Source organism: Solea solea, chromosome 14 (assembly GCF_958295425.1).
Source record: "Solea solea chromosome 14, fSolSol10.1, whole genome shotgun sequence".
Lineage (NCBI taxonomy): Eukaryota > Metazoa > Chordata > Actinopteri > Pleuronectiformes > Soleidae > Solea > Solea solea.
Genome location: NC_081147.1, coordinates 25,666,623 through 25,683,444, shown reverse-complemented (window position 1 = coordinate 25,683,444; position 16,822 = coordinate 25,666,623). Strand labels below are relative to the sequence as shown.

Genomic DNA, 16,822 nt, shown 5'->3' with positions numbered 1-16,822 from the left:
GTTTTTTTTATTATTTCCTCACTGGGAATGACTTTTGCCCAAATTTATTGGGAGTGGATTGTATTAAAGTCAACCTCTTACCTCCCAATCCTTCTCCAAACACATTCAACTGTCAGTCATGTCTGTGCAGTACACGCCCAGTTTCCTGTGGCAGTGACCTGCACAGTCACACACACACACACACACACACACGCACACCTCACTGTTATTCCTTAGGTATAATTGCAAGTTGCTACTAAATGAGCCGTTTTAATTGTTGATGTTTTCTTGATTATTGTTCCTGATCATGCTGAACACCAGCTGACAGAGGGGGGGGGGAGTGTGGGACTTATTTTTTTAGCTCCTTTAGGTCTGAGCTCAAGTCAATCTGTGACAACTGAATATACTGGCAGTCATTTTTCACATTGTCTCTTATTTTACAAGTTGATTTGTTTGTCTCTCTTGGCAGCAGTGAAAACATGATTCCTGAGATTTGTGTTGTGCTCGGGACTGTGATGTTTCATAATTAGATTATCAATTGTTGAATTACTCATATTTTGCGCTTGTGAAATGTTTTCAGGGGTGACACACCAGTTGTCTTCCGCCAGCGACCGGCAGCTCCCAAGTTTATTGAGTTTTCTTGTTATTAAAAAAAGTCAAATTTTCCGCAAACTCGCTCCATTTCAGAGTTAACCGTGGCAGAGTTCACCGTGAAGTTTGAAATGTTGTGTCTTTCAAGACAGATATTCCCAGTTTGTGTTACTTTCTCTACAAACCTCATCCAGTTTGGATACTTTGGATCTGTTTGGATGAAAACTCGTTACAAAATCATCCCCTTTTTTCAGCTTGCTGTGACCTTATTGTTGTGAGTCATCACTTGTTACTGATCCACATGCTTTAATAATTGGATGCAAATGAGCAGAAAGCCCTTCACTGAGAGGTCAAACGTGACTTTGGTGCATATGCATTGTGTGTGTGTGTGTGTGTGTGTGTGTGTGTGTGTGTGTGTGTGTGTGTGTGTGTGTGTGTGTGTGTGTGTGTGTGTGTGTGTGTGTGTGTGTGTGTGTGTGTGTGTGTGTGTGTGTGTGTGTGTGTGTGTGTGTGTGCGTTTGTGACACAGTTAATCCCACTATAGGTGTGTTCTCCCTGGGGTAAAGCAGTCATGAGATTACTGTGTCCTTTGACAAAGAGAAGACTGTGTGTGCGTGTGTGATAGTGTCTGTGCGTGTGTGTTTGTGTATCTGTGGGTGGGGTTGCTTCATCAAGAGTGGAGAGTTGTAGCTGTCCTGAAAACACAGGAAGCTGCAGGGTGGGTTTTGAGGAGGTGTTTTGCAACAAATGGCAAAGGATCGTGAGAAAAACAGTTTCCAAGTGTGTGTGTGTGTGTGTGTTTGCTTACTTGTATTTGTTACCCCTTTTAGGATCCTTTTGGCATAAACACTGACCTTGTTAGGACCAGTAGTCTCCATGGAGTCCAAAGCCTGGTCTTAATAAGAGCAGAATCTCATTTTTGAAGAACTGGTTAAGATTTGAATTGCAGCTCGGCATTAACTGGTTAAGATTAGGGATACAGGCTGTGTTTAGGCTGTCCAAATGAATGTCAGTGCAGTGTCCTAAAAACAATCGCTGTTTATATATTTGCACACAAACCAACTCTGCATTTAACCCATCGTTATTACACACACACACACACACACACACAGACCTGGCACAGAAGCCGTGGGCAGCACTTATCTGTGTCCAGGGATTCAAACTGGTGACCCTCCAGTTACAAGCCTAATCCCCTTCATTGCAGTGTTTATAAACCGAGCATCTGCATGTATGTATAAAGTTGATTAAACATCATATTTTTATAACTTTGTTCATGGTGTATGTGAATATAAGCAACATTGTATTTGTGTGTCAGCGTGTGAGAGATAGAGGGGTGCCCGGGACAATCAGGGTGTGGAGAGGAAATAGTGACACCCAGAAAGGGCGGGGGGGTGGCGGAGGGAAGGACTTCTGACTGTGGCCCTCAGAGGAATAGAGAGACGGAAACAAAGAGAGGGAGAGAGTGAGGGAGAGGGAGAACCTGGGAACGAGAGAGGAGAGCTCAGCTCAGGTTGCACCCAACAAAGAGTCTGTCAGAGAGAGCAGAGATGTGAGAGGGAGGAAGACTGAGATGATGGAGAGAGACTGAAGCGAAGAGACGGGAAGACGGAGAAAGTGCAGGTGAATCAGGAGAGATTAAATAAAGAAGAAAACAACGGGGAAATAATACACTTGAAGGAAAGAAAGTGAAGACAGAAAGTTGGAATAATCTAAGGGAGGACGTGAAGGTGAGCTGGACACGAACCTTGGTGGTGTCACATTGCTGTTGAGCCGGTAGCCTAACCCTGATTTTCATGTCGTGCACAGACTGTCTGTGTGTCCATGTGTTTGGGTCTGCTCTCATTGTGTGTCCATGGGTTTGTGTCTGCTCTCGTTGTGTGTCCATGGGTTTGTGTCTGCTCTCGTTGTGTGTCCATGGGTTTGTGTCTGCTCTCGTTGTGTGTCCATGGGTTTGTGTCTGCTCTCGTTGTGTGTCCATGTGTTTGGGTCTGCTCTCATTGTGTGTCCATGGGTTTGTGTCTGCTCTCGTTGTGTGTCCATGGGTTTGTGTCTGCTCTCGTTGTGTGTCCATGTGTTTGTGTCTGCTCTCGTTTTGTATCTTTTTGTTGCATTTCTACACTTTTTCAGGGTTTTTTTTCTCTCTGACAGACAGACTTGTATCTAAATATCTGCAGAATCTTGCTTTCAATCGACTGTTTTTCAGTCGTCGACCTTAAAGCTGCAGTCGTGTTGTTTTTGATGTTGTTATTCTGCCTCTGTTCATGAACAGAAATAATCTAACGTTATGTTTGCTGCATCTTTCACCTGAAAACAGGCTCTGTCTAGAAATACTATCAGACCTGACTGGGGGAGCTTTGATGTGTATACAGCAGCAGAGCATTTAGTCCCCGCAAATGCTTTTTTTTGAGCAGTAGAATTTATTTAGTGTTTTCACTCATACTCTGCAGGTGTGTCACTTTAAATGCACATTATTACTGTTTTCTCTCACTGTCATAATATAGAATATATCACTCCCCGTGTCTAACGAGGGAATGTCACGGGGTGTTGATGGACAGAAACACCACTATGCTGTTAAACACAGGAAGTCATGTGAACTGTGTGAACTCATTTGACAATAGCTTGAATCTAACAGACCTATTTGTTTATATTAAAGAGTTACACGCTGCAGTTTTAAGAGGGCGGATATTTTGGCGTTTAGACGATGTGATCAGAGCTTGTGTGAGGACTGCACGTCAGCTGTCTTTTAGATAAAATAAAAACAGATGGGAAAATCTTTAATTAAGCAAAAAAAAGCAGCATGTTGTGGGACAACTGTTCCTTTCTTTATGTGAGAGGACATCGGTTTCCACAGATGGAGCATTACATTATTTCAGGATAAAAGTTACATTTGTCTGAAATCAGTATCGATAAATACTCAAGGTTTCCCTACTGTATCAGTATAAATCAAAATTGTTCTGGATTTATTCCTAATCTCTAGTTAGGTTTGGGTGAAGGGGAATTTGAGACCTCTTTATGTCAGTGAGAATAGACAAAGTGGAAGTACAGGTTTCTTCAGCTGAGGTTTCTTCAGCTGAGTGTCCTGTGTGTGACTTATTGTGTAACCTGCTTCAGAAATACAGTTGCCATGTGTTAGTAATGTGTTTAAACCAATAAAATTACATTTTATTAAATTATTTGTTTACATTAGTTTTAATTGATCTCACAAATGTGCTTTTTAAAGCAGGAGAAGCAACAAGTGATGAAAATAAGACTATATTTCCATGATATTCACTATACAGTTCACCGAAACGTTTGTGCAGTGAGTGGATCTGACCTTGCTCTGTTTTGTGTGTCTGCTAACGTCATATAATGTGTTTGTGTTTGTTGTAGGACAACCTCAGTGTGTTTCTTCGCGGCTGTGAGGAGTTGGGACTGAAAGGCTCTCAGCTGTTTGACCCCGGGGACCTGCAGGACACGTCCACACGCCCTAAGTAAGACGCACAGTTTGTGTGTGTTATGTTTTGTGTACACTGTTATGTTTTATTCCAAAGCCAAAGAACTTTAAACAAGTTGGGTAGAAGACAATGTTGTGCTATTGATTCATAAGTCCATAATAACCTTTAAGCACAATAAATAGTGTAAATCTAGTGATCTGAGAGATATTCTGTAGACTTCTGCTCCTCATCTGTGTGTTTCATAATACCTATATAAAAAAGGCAACAGAGGTTAGAAACCACGTTGACAACAAAACAAAAGCATAGATCAGACTTAGTACACGATAAAAGCTGTCAGGCAGCAGAGCCAGACACACAATCAGCAGACAGATAATATGAAGCATTAAAAGGTACCAATAAATTACATTTGAATAAATAGAATTTGGGCTCCATAAATACCTCTCCACTGTATCACATGACCTTCATCAGCATGAGTATTCTGCACACTGTTCTTGAGCTTTTGAGTGTATTTTTGATTCTGTTCATTACATTTTATTTGTATTTTTAAATTTAAAAATCACAATTGGACCTGACTGCTCCGTTGTTATTGGTGACGTTTCCTTAACCTTAGCCATTAAATGACATTGTGGTCATTTTATGGCTGAATATAATACATGTCTTACATAGTAGCTTTGTTCTTAAACAAAGACGTGTGTGTGTTTAGTTTGTGATTTGACTCGATTGTTGAAGAGGAACATAATTCAGTCGTGTGTTAATATGCAGCGTCGCACAATCACCCACTTCACTGCTAACACAAACAAGTAAATGAGAATCAATGGAAGTTTGTTTGAGTCTGTGTCGGTGAAGCGACAATAGCATATCTGTTCGACACAACTGGCCTCTGTCCAAACACAACAAGAGGCTTTTACATCCCTCGCTGAACAGTGACTTTTTGTTGCTTGGTAACAAAGTCAAGTCCATGTAGTTATTTGTTTTATATACATACTGTATGTGTGTGTGTGGAACTGTGTTTGTGTGTGTGTGTGTGTGTGTGAGTGAGAGAGAGAACCCTAATGCAGGCAGCCAGTGCATCAGAGAGGTGTCATTCACACAAGGGTTCAGAAAGGTGCTGCTTGAGATGGAGGAGAGAGGGGGACAGGGCTAATGTTAGCTGCTCCACCGGCTCTGTCAGGACAAAGAATTGATTGAAAGCACTGCAGTGCGTGTGTGTGTGTGATTTTACTGTGTTTATGTAGCCTGTGTGCATGTGTACTCTAACAAACCTTCACTGACCAGCCATAATATTAAAACCAGCTGTTCATTATCCGTGTGGAGTGTCCAGTATGGATTATTTGTGATTTATTTTTTAATTTTTGTTTTTGTTCCCCCAAACCTCAAAAATGTCTTTTTTTTTTTGTCCACAAACCAGTGAAACCAGAAATCATCCACATTGTAGAGTCAAACATGTCAAGAGATTAAATTGATGATTAAAATAGATTGCAATTCTCTTAAACAACCACAGAAAAAAGTGGCGTGACCTTCAGTTAATAACAAATGCTTATTCACAGGGTAAATAATAACCATACGGTGAATAACAGGAAGCCTTGTGATTTGAAGGTTCATTTGGTGTTTTGTGAAAAGTAATATATCCACACACAATATCCCAAAACTAATAGGAAATATTGGTTTTGTTGTTTCATTGGCTGTGTGCTATTTTCAGTTGTTATGTTATGTTAACCATGTGTCGTACAGGATTTTCCTGCAGCTCGTACCCACGAAAGGAAGCAGTTGTGGGTCTTCTGTCCTCCAGAGTCCCACTGGACTCATCTGAAGAAACCGTTTTAGACAGGGAGGTGTAAAGATGGACAGACTGTGGTACAGTGTGTTCTCAGGACTGAAATATACTCGTGCATGTTGATGGAAACGGATCAAAGTGATGGAAAGGGAAGGAGATCTGGTTTGAGAGCAAATTAAACAGTTATGGATTGATGTCGTTCCTTCACATGTGTAGAAACAAATGGGATGAAAAACAGAATTGCTGTTCCACAATGACAAGATTTGATAAATATCTACAGTACAAAAAACATTTTTTTATATTTACCTCGAAAATGCACAATATTGACAGTCTGAAAATTACATTTCTGTCAGGTTGTCTTTTCTGACAGCTTGCAGCGCTGAGACTGACACAAACAGTAGAGAAGTATAGATGTTTACACAGACTTGGTCCTGAAATATGATCTAATATCGCATGGAATCTGTTGGGTTTGTCCTTCAGGTTTTTATCTCTACAATGTAACCGCAGAGAAAAGCTACCTGTCTCTGTGTTTATTCAGTCGGCTGACAAAGAGAGGAGGAGGAGGAGGAGGAGGAGGAGGAGGAGGAGGAGGAGGAGGAGGAGGAGGAGGAGGAGGAGGAGGAGGAGGAGGAGGAGGAGGAGGAGGAGGAGGAGGAGGAGGAGGAGGAGGAGGAGGAGGAGGAGGAGGAGGAGGAGGAGGAGGAGGAGGAGGAGGAGGAGGAGTACTGCATATACACATCGTGCCCTTTGGCTACTTTCTATTTGCTCGTCTACTCTTCTTCTCACATTCCTTTCTTTCTCAGGTCAAAGCTGTCATGAAAAAAAAAAACATGCAGCTGCAATTTAGGCTTCACCTGTTTGTTGAGTGAGTGAATAATTGTGACACGTTGTCATGTCAGATTTACTGTATCTGACTGTATATATGAGTACAAACAACTCCTCAGGAGTGAAGCCATGCATGTTTCCTGCATCACTGATGGCATGATCATGGTAATTTTATGTCTTAACATAATAGATTTCTTGCTTCTAATACCGTTTTTAAAAGATGTGTTTCTCTTGTGACTTCTAATGATGAAAGAGGTGGTGATTTGCATGTTTGCGGTGCTCTTCCTCTCCCTCCCTCCCTCCCTTATCGTGTGTGTCGGGGTCACTTTCTGACTTCTGCCTCGCTCCACTTCCCCATTTATAGCTTCAAGTGGCGAGCCGCAAGATCCGCATCTTCTCATTTTGGCAGCGCGTGTGGCGCTAAGTGGCCACTGCTGTGGCGTTTCTTCACTGCACCTCTCAAAGTTCACTTGGCAGTCGAAGCGTCCGAGCGCTGCCGAGTCAAAAACAGGAGCCGTCTTTGTGAATGAAACACTGGCGCAATACAGCGGCTTTAGGAATGTAGTTTTTGCTGCTTCGTTTTTTGCATTTTATCTAAAAGACCGTGTCTTTAACAGTGTCAGTGGTTAAACTTGAACACAGAACTCATGGTCTCTTTCTGTCTCCTTCTCTCCCCAGGGGAAGTGACTGCAGCCGAAAACTCAAGAATGTAAGTGAGGCTTCTGGATTACAGTGGGAGAATTTGTTTGTGTGCTAAATGTATGTTTGTATGGAAGCTGTGATTATGGCCCAGTCTTTGTTTGTATGCTGTGGTTGTCATGTTTTATTTCAGCTGCTCTTGTCTTGTCTGTTTAACCTCTGTCTGGACTTTATCAGCCTTTTCTAGCTTCAACTCTGAGACTGTTCTTTATGTTAAACCAACTGAAGCACTGTAACGTGGTTGGAGAACTTCAGTGATTTGGACCTAACTGATCTCACATTGATGCCACAGATTTACAGACCAGTCCATGTTGGGGTAGTGGTTAGCGCTCTTGCCTCCGCAGCAAGACGACCTGGGTTTGTGAGGCTGTTTCTGCATGGAGTTTGCTGGTTCTCCTCGTGTGTGCATGGGTTTTCTCCGGGTTTTCCTCCCACAGTCCAAAAATATGCAGATTTGCCCCCCCCCCGTGACCCTTATGTAGAGGATGAAGTGGTAGAAGATGAGTGAGTTAATGCTGACTCTCTTGATTACAAGCAAAAACAGAAATTTAAAGGCATAATAGAGCATACATTTGGCAACATGAACACACAATAAGAAATTTTAATTGAAACAACAATTTCACCCACTATTTTTCTTTAAAGTCACATGTATCTGTATATGTACATATACATAGAGGTGGAAAAAGCGTTAGTACCTGTATTTGCATCAGTCTTGGTAAAGGCAGAACCATGAATATCAGATTGAAGAGACCTTAAAGTGGATTAGTCCATGAAAACACTAAATCTGTTCTTAATATCAGTACAATTTCTGCAAGTTGTACTAATTCTTTGTCATGTCCGTTAGACGGTAATCTGCCATGTGTCCCTTTTATTCAGTGTAATCTTACATGTTTATATTTCATAATATTAAGATTCCCCAACTTATTTTATAGTTTTAGTTTTGCTCTTCTAATCACTGAGGTCTCACTGCATTTCTTTTCTTGATTGTTCAGTTTTATGTCCCGATCCTTGTCTCCACTCATGTTTGTCACCATCCTTTTTTTTCCCCTTCTTCTAACAATGCTGCTTTAAGAAGTACAGCACATGAGAATGGTAGCCCTGCCCACTCTGCAGTCAAAGCAGGGCTCCCTCTCACCCATCCCTCCACCTCTCCCTCTCTCTCTCTCTCTCTGTGATGCTGCTGTGCACCACACAAGTGAATGTGTTGAGCTGCAGAGCTGGTCCCGGGCTGCTCGAGCCCTTTCGGCTGACTCCACACTGGGGAATCTCGGCTACAGTCAGTAAAAGCCAGACTTTTCAAGCACCAAAGGCCTACAAATACCCAGCAGCCGCTGCTACTACGACATGCCGTGGATTTATCCTGCAGACTCAGGCTGAGGACTGGGATTTGACAGCAGTTGTTTTGTGCTGCACGTCACATTTTGAGAGGTGAAGAAACTGCAGCAGGTGGAATGTGCTGATGTGGTGAAAAACGAGGTGTTTGGCAAACGGATGCGCTTTTAAAACAAAGAGTGTTTTGCATGAATGGGTGGAATTTGGCTGTAGTCATGACATGATTGTGTGTGTGTTGTGAAATATGTATGTGTGTATGGAGCAGTGCAGGTTTGCAGATAGTGACAGGTGCTGAAAGTGCCTGTGCATGGACGTGTGTGTGTGTGTGTGTGTGTGTTTTGAGGTTTTTTCTTGCGTTTGCATCACTTCACGGTGTTTGGACATGAAACAAAGATGACTGTTGTTTCTCAGTGGAACCTCTTTGACAGGTCTTTCTGCTTGTCTCAAAGAGAGAGAGAGCATGGGAGAGAGAGAGAGAGAGCGCGGGAGAGAGACTACTGCTGAAACTGAAGTGGCAAAGCTGCCGGGACACTGCATCACTTCACTGTTTATATTCCTGTCAGTCAAAAATCCTCTTCAGTGTGTTTTTTGTGTAGTTTAGATTTTACGTCATTGAAGGTGTCTGTGCTTTAATGCAGTTTTTTGCTGTGTGGTGTCACGTTACATGTCTAAATCACTGGGGTCACACAGTTGTGAAATACTGTAGTTGTGCACCAAATGGGAATCAATATTGATGCATTTAAAGCACACGAGCAAGCAGCAGAAACACAATTGCTGCTGACCCACTTCCAGTGGGAGCTGGCACCAATCTGCTCATTGTGTTGGTGACAGAGAAGCAATACACCGCCCTGCTCAGTGGAGTGAAGTTCTCCAGATAATCTGCTATAACCACAGCAAGTGCAGGACTGCACTAGCAAAGTATCTTATAACTGCTATTCTTAAAAATTTTGATAAAGTTCTGGTTTGATACAAGGGCTTATTTTTTAAGACTTGAAATTCATAGCCTCTGCTCGATTAGGGATCAGCGATATTGGACTTTTTGTTGGGAGTGCTTAGACTGATAACCGATAGAAAACTAATATATACAGCATATATACTTTTTTCCCTGCGCCCAACTGCATACTCTTCTGTAGTGAAATGCCTCGTGTTGCAGCATAAACATAATAAAATAGTAGTTGGAGAGGGCACCAGCCTCGAAGGCTAGGAGGTAGCAGCCTATGTAGCCGACTGCTATGATATCCTAATATACATTTTACAGCCAATATCTGCCGGTATTGATATCAAGCATAAAAAAACTGAATAAAACACACAGTTTTATTATATGTGTCATAACAGAAATTGATGAAATTGGAGAACTTTTCAAAAATTTGAGGGAAATTTGGTGATAACATAGCATAAATGACATTAGAAGCATCAGACCACAGTTTGTGACTAGGCGAGAACCGAACATTGCATTGTTGAATTTTTCAGATTTTTGTTATGGGGATTTCCCAGTGTATTTAAACCCTGCAGCTTTGTGCAGTTTTATAGCTCAGGTGTTGATGTTATGATAAAAAAAACCCATGATCTTTTCCTTGCCCTAAGCAGGTGCTTTTTAGGCCTCAACTTAGCCACAGATTATTAACTGTGGCTAAGCACAGTGACTACAGTAATTACAGTGACGTAACCACATTCATCAGTTATCATCACACTCATTTCCTAATGTGTACTAAAAGCGTTAGAAGGTTTTAGAACGAGACATGTAAATAAGAAGCAGAACTGTTTTTATTGAGAAATGCGAGCTCACACATGCACATGGTGTGCACAAACCAATGATTGCAGCATGATCAGAATGAGTTGCAGCTCAAAGAGGCTGCAAAAGATGAATTTGCCTTCAACACATCAAACACTAAAGCACTTTGTTTCCGTCTGATCTGTCAGCCGGTTGCTTTGCTCTTCCTTCGAGTGTGTTTAAACGACGGAGGATGTTTGCACTGACGCTACGACTGAAATAAACACATTAAGCCATGCTGAGCTTTCTTATCAAAGCAATCCCTGTAGAGTGCCGGTTGACATGGACACAGTAAATATAGCCGGGAACACTTGGCCAGCAGTGCTAAAAGGTGCAGCGCTGTGCGATCTCCCCTATGGCGACAGTTGATCTGTACATTCTGCATTTTGGGTGTTTTTCTAACTCAAATACTTGGATAGTATCAATTTGTGGCACCTATAGTTCTTCAGCTACTGCTTTTTACATTGACCTTGTCATGAACACACCCAGGGCAAAGCAGGCTAAGAACCAAAAACAAATTACTTTGGTCCCTCTGGTTGATCAGAAGAGCCTGTGGGCTGTTTTCAAGGTCGGAACAGTGCCTCACTCCTGTCATGTTTGTGCAGGACGTCTTGGCTAACACTGCAACTTCTTCAGAAGAGACTGGATTATGATGTGCAGGAAACACCTTGTATGAGTTGGTAGGAGAAATAAATGAAAGGAACAAAGTAGAGAATGATTTTGAGTGTTTGCTTCAAGCACTTTTTTACCTTCCTTCAGTACAAGCCCGGACAGACAAAATGTTACCTTTTACTCGTGCAAGAACAGAAACTGAGGCGTTTCTTATGTGCTGTATTCACATGCTGTACTTGTATTAGATTTAGTTGAATGAATGTGCTTAAATTTAAACTTAGAATTAATCAGTGTTCAAATTTGAACAGGGAGGGTTATAAATTAACAACCTTTTTAAAAAAGGAATCCAATTTTCTTATGTCCAAAATCAAAAAATATAATAAAATAGGCTTGCATAAGATTTAAAATAAAGCCCTTTCCATTCCTACTCTGCATGTAATTGGTCTGAATTCCCTGGACTACTAGTGCTGAAAAGCCTTGAAAAGCCCAGAATCATCAGTCTCATCAGTTTCACATCTGTTTCTGGATAATATGGTGTCAGATAACAGCATGCGTTTATCTTTTTAATATTATCACAATAACATAACTTTATTTGTTTTGACCTTTCAGGTTTTAATCACCATCTACTGGTTGGGTCGTGCTGCCAACGGCTGTACCTCCTACAACGGGCCTACGCTGGACCTGAAAGAGTTTGAAGGCCTGCTGTCACAGATGCGAAAGGTTTGTCGAGTTGAATTTGGAAATCTGAAATGTGAGGAAGTGAGACATATTTGTTACCAGAATGATTTGTTGTGCACTGTCGGTTAAGTGTAGGTATAAGTTATAAATTGCATGATGGGACATCACAGCAGCTGTTATACGGTATAACTGCTGCTGTGATGTCCCATGGTTATGTGAAGGGCTTTAGTTTCATTCACCCTAACCTAAGTTTTATCCCTTGACAGAATAAGACAGGCACAGACACTTATAAAAACAGCACTTTCACAGTCATGATGTCACCTTCATGCAATTTATTCCACGCTGTGACATTTCTCTGCTGTACTCTAAAACTGAGGAATCACTGCCAACTCGGTACAACCACTTTACCAGATGTTCCCACAGTGAAGCCGACCAAAACAAAGCCACGTTTTTACGATCCAAAAAAAAGAAAGAAAATCAGGTGCACATATTCAGGATGAAAGTGGCATTTGCCATTATTCATGTGGAATATGTGTTAAATGGAAAAAAAATAAAGTGGGTTTAAATGGAAAAATGATTGAAAAGCAAAATGAATTTTCAGCTTCAGTTATTCTGCTTCGATTTATGAACCAGCGTCACACGTAGGTTGTGGATAAAGGTGGTGAGAACGGCTGGTTTACGGTCTGCACTCAAAATTTAGATTGTGATTAAAATAAAAATGTGGATTTGAAGGAATACATTTATGCCCATTCATGAATCTGACCTACGTACCTCAAACTTCCTTGTGAAAAACAAATGACTGAGTTGGTCCGGACTAAAACCGGACGTTTAAAATACATGACTGAATTTGTACTGAATCCAATTTCTCAAAGTCAGACTCAAACTCCCACACAATGCAGTTGGGAGTTGATTTACTACTGCGGAAGATGGCCTGGCGTCCTGCACATGAGCCACGGAGTCCAACCCTCGGCTTAGAAATAACAGAAGAAGCTAAAGCGAAAGAAACGTAAGGGAATCCAGGCCTGACGAGGAGATTAAGTTTAAGCTCTTTCAGCTCAAAATTAAATAGTTTGAAGAAAATGTATCGTAGGTAGACTTAGAACAACTAGCCAGCTGCTAAACAAGAAATTACCTAATTCTGACAAGTTAAAAGGGGCGTATATCAGAATCAGAATCAAAATCAGAATCAGAATCAGCTTTATTGGCCAAGTATGTAACACATACAAGGAATTCGACTCCGGTTTTTCAAACACACGCTGTACATGAAACATAGACATCAACATAACTTAACATACATTTGACAAGAGTGAATAAAAAAGGTGACCAGAGGTCCGGTTTATTTTTAAATATATATATATATATATATATATATAAACGATAAAGTGCAGATAGTGAATAGATAAATAAACAAATAAACTGGTCAAGTGTTCAGTAATGTGACGGCCTGGGGGAAGAAACACCACCTAGTCGCCACCTAGTGTAGCAGATATGGACACACTTCATTAAATTGTTTTCCAGCTAGTGCATTTATACTGTGACAAAGATTGTTGCGCTTGGATGTACGAAGTGTTTGCTCCAAATCTTTCCCAAAACATATGATATGACGATGTTTTGCATCTTATGACCTTGAGACCTCATTATAACCTTCACACAACTCAGTCACTCTGTTGGAGTTCCTGGTCAGACACTTTGTGATGTCATTACTTCACCGATGCAAGGTGTCCGTCAGACAATGCGATAAATCCCAGACGTTATATGGTCGTCGAGCGTTCTTGGAAGCATAATAAACACTTTGTCAAAGGGGTTTGGGAGTTGCATAACAGATGGTACCGGGGTCAGGAAGAGGAAGCCTTTTTTGTAGACAGGAAAGGCCTTTCCCCACCTCCCATTAGCTGCAAAGACATGTTTCAGCTGTAGACGGACAAAGGGAGGGGTCACGGAGGTGAGGAGAGAGTGATGAAGAGGGGATGTAGGCAGAGGATGATTGATAGATGGATGTGGGAAGAATGCAGAGTTGCTGTAAGATGTTTCCAGTGAAAGTTTCGAGATTGTACATTAGATTATGCAAAGGGAATTTCTTAATATTAGTTTTTGGGTCACTTTCATCACAAAGGTGTTGTCTTTTCTTGACTTTCTCCTTCATGTAAACATTTAGGAGGCAGAAGAGGCAGAAAGCCCCAAACGCAGCATCCGTGACAGCGGCTACATCGACTGCTGGGACTCGGAGCGCAGTGACTCTCTCTCCCCACCACACCACGGCCGCGAGGACTCCTTTGACAGCCTGGACTCCTTCGGCTCGCGCTCACGACAAACCCCGTCGCCAGACGTCCCGGTCGCCCGCTGCAGCAGCGATGGTAAGGACCGGCACTATTTATGTGTTGTGATATTGTAAAAAATATAAGCTTGCAGGTTAAATCGCTTCAATAGCCATTGTTGTTTCAGTCGCAGCCCTTTTGTCTCACGGAAGTAATTCGGCACAGCCTGTTTGTTTGGGTCGGCTGTGGTGTACAGATACAGAATATAGATAAATGAGGTACATTGTCTTATTATTGGTGCTACTGTGGTAAAGCCTTTAATTCTTCCCCCTTCCATGTTTTTGCAGGACTACACCCACAGTGTTAGTCAAAGGCTATTTGAGAAAGGAATGTGTATGATCTCATTGCCCTTTAGAAATCAATTTCTGTCCATTGTTTTATTTTATGTCTTCAGTACATTTAGTGGTCATGATTTAATGAGTTCTGTTCTGTATGTATTATTTAGAGTGAAATAACACACACATGCACAAAAGGTGGGTTTCCATGGGCCTGTTTTTTTACAAATGTTTATTTGGTGCATAAAAACAAACAGAATGAGAAGAGAAATTAAGTTGTTTTTAGCTTGAAGGAGATGGGAGAAGTTGGTTTATCAATAAATGGTAAATGCAAATAGATCATTAAAGGTTTCGGTCAATAAAGGATCATATTTTCACTGGAAAAATGTTGGAAAAGGTGGATGAGAGGAGGTCCGTGTGGCCTGATGAGGAAACCACAGCATTACTCAATTTAGTGCAAGAAGCAAATATTACTACAAGTGTTTTTTAATTATAATAATTAATCACTCATATCCATCCAAAAAGTTTCTTGTGTTTGTTGATGACATAACTCCTCCTCGGGTCGCCCTTGTCTTTATGTCAAATAACACAGGTTTATACTTCAGAAAGTGTGTTCTGTTGTGTCATATTAACACAACCGTCCTGCGACTGTGTCAGGTGACATTAAACACAACACACGCGTTGTTTATTTTCCTCTCCTGGGGATGATTAAGTCTGATTGAAGCGATGAAAGTTGTTGAATCCAAAAAGGATCTGATTTTTAATTGCATGTCGGTTTGTTTTCAAACAGACAAAACAGTCTTTCTTTCTTATTTATACAACACAGCTGTGGCCTGTGAGGAGAAAAAGCAAATGCTTTTTTATATTAATGTCAATATGTCTCAACTGTGAGAGGATTTTTTTTTTTTAAACTGTGTTTGGCTGCCTCACCTCCTCTTTTGTCCCCATTGTATCATTAAATTGACTATAAAAATAATGGTAAAACGCATTCTGCATAATGTGAAATCTTATGTATCTGTAAAAGGACAATCATGATTAATTGAAGGGTTTCTTTGAAGGTCAGAGGTCAGGCATGGTGACGTATCATTTAATATATTTATTACAACATGCCTCTATCTGCTCATCATCTTTCCTGACTCTTATCGTTGAACCAGTCCCTTTTTATTCTACAGTCATTTCATTAACTTCTGCATCATTTTCAGTTTGCATGTTAATGTAAAGTATGTCTGCCCTGTCATTGACATCCACACAAAAGCATGTTTTGTGTGTGTGTGCTGGTTGCCATGGGTTACGGCTGTATGATGACTCCTGAAGTGCAGAAATGAAATGAGTGACGGTGAAGAGAGATGAAGGAGGGAGAGAGAGGTGTGGTCGTATGAATGGAAGCTTTTTGGCTTGTGTTTTCTGTCAGCGGTGATGAAACCTGAATGCTTGACACTTGATGTAATGTTATTGTTGCAACAGTTCAGCACTGCATGTATGAGCCAGTGTTCAGATGTTAGCGCTGTTTTCCTATTCCTATGAAGATATTCAGCTCTTTTCATCCTCCATTTTCATTGCAAATCTCAAAGTTAAAATAGATTAACACGTTTTGACAGATATCTGAATTTCAGTAGTCAATTCAGGCTCTGTGATTAAAAATAACAGTAATTATAACAATCTATTTGTCTTCAAAAGCAGACGGCAATGTATGACATTTATCACGCTAACGGATATGATTTTCTTTTGTTATGAAACCTTTTTAGCACTAATTTGAAGCTCCAAACAATGAAGTTGACTTTTACCTTCTTTGTTCCTTCTCTATTCCTGAGTCATACACTCAGAATTATCCTCTGTGCACCTCCCACACAACACAAGCCACTTAATTAAGACTTACTGTAAGTCCCTATATTTCTCCCTTAAAATCAATTTGTTTTTAAGTGGAAGGAATGAGTGCACACAATGGTGAACCATACACAACACAACCTCAACGATAAGGTCACATAACATCTTTTGTGCTGTGTGTTGAAGTCGTAAAGAGTTACAAATGTTGCCCTTTGCTATAAACATTATTACAGCAGCAGTCGTGACAAAGCTTAACATACATTTCTTCTCTGAAGTGCATGCTGGGAAAGCGGTGCATCCTGTCCAAGAGCATTTTTGTTTTGTTTGAGGGGAAGTACAAAGAAAGCTTCTGTTATCTGAAGCCTGAGCTGCTGTCAACAGTCCAACAAAGAAAGCAGTTGTTGGGGAAGTTGATGTTTGATTGCAAAAAAACAACAAAACATATATGACTATTCTGCATAAGCACTGTGTGTACGACTCTAAACGACTATTAGCAAAAGTATAAAGTAGATGTCAGATGGTAGAAGTAACATTTGTTATCCCCTGAATCTAAAACAAGGACATCAAGCTTGTTTTTGACTGATGTTCAGAGGTTAATAAGGGTGAAATCAGTTCCATGGTAGCCTCGATAGAAGAACTCAAACCTGGAACGAGGCGTTAATGAAAACCTCCTGCTCTTATTGTGCAACCAATGAAACGACTGTGGTCTCTCC

The 16,822-nt window shown here is 40.9% G+C and overlaps 1 protein-coding gene across 14 annotated transcripts in view; it reads left to right on the top strand.

Annotated features, from left to right (window-relative positions):
• LOC131472356 (LIM and calponin homology domains-containing protein 1-like) overlaps positions 1 to 16,822 on the top strand; it is a 76,518-nt gene that overhangs the window by 34,218 nt on the left and 25,478 nt on the right. For 12 of the 14 annotated variants that reach the window (XM_058649432.1, XM_058649433.1, XM_058649431.1 and 9 more), the window contains exons 4-7: positions 3,940 to 4,040; positions 7,282 to 7,312; positions 11,627 to 11,737; positions 13,851 to 14,049. In XM_058649432.1, the coding sequence (XP_058505415.1) occupies positions 3,940 to 4,040; positions 7,282 to 7,312; positions 11,627 to 11,737; positions 13,851 to 14,049 (442 nt within the window). Of the gene's footprint in view, positions 1 to 2,262; positions 2,298 to 3,939; positions 4,041 to 7,281; positions 7,313 to 8,479; positions 8,731 to 11,626; positions 11,738 to 13,850; positions 14,050 to 16,822 lie in introns of those variants that run through there. The other 2 variants (XM_058649445.1, XM_058649442.1) reach the window with 2 other exon arrangements.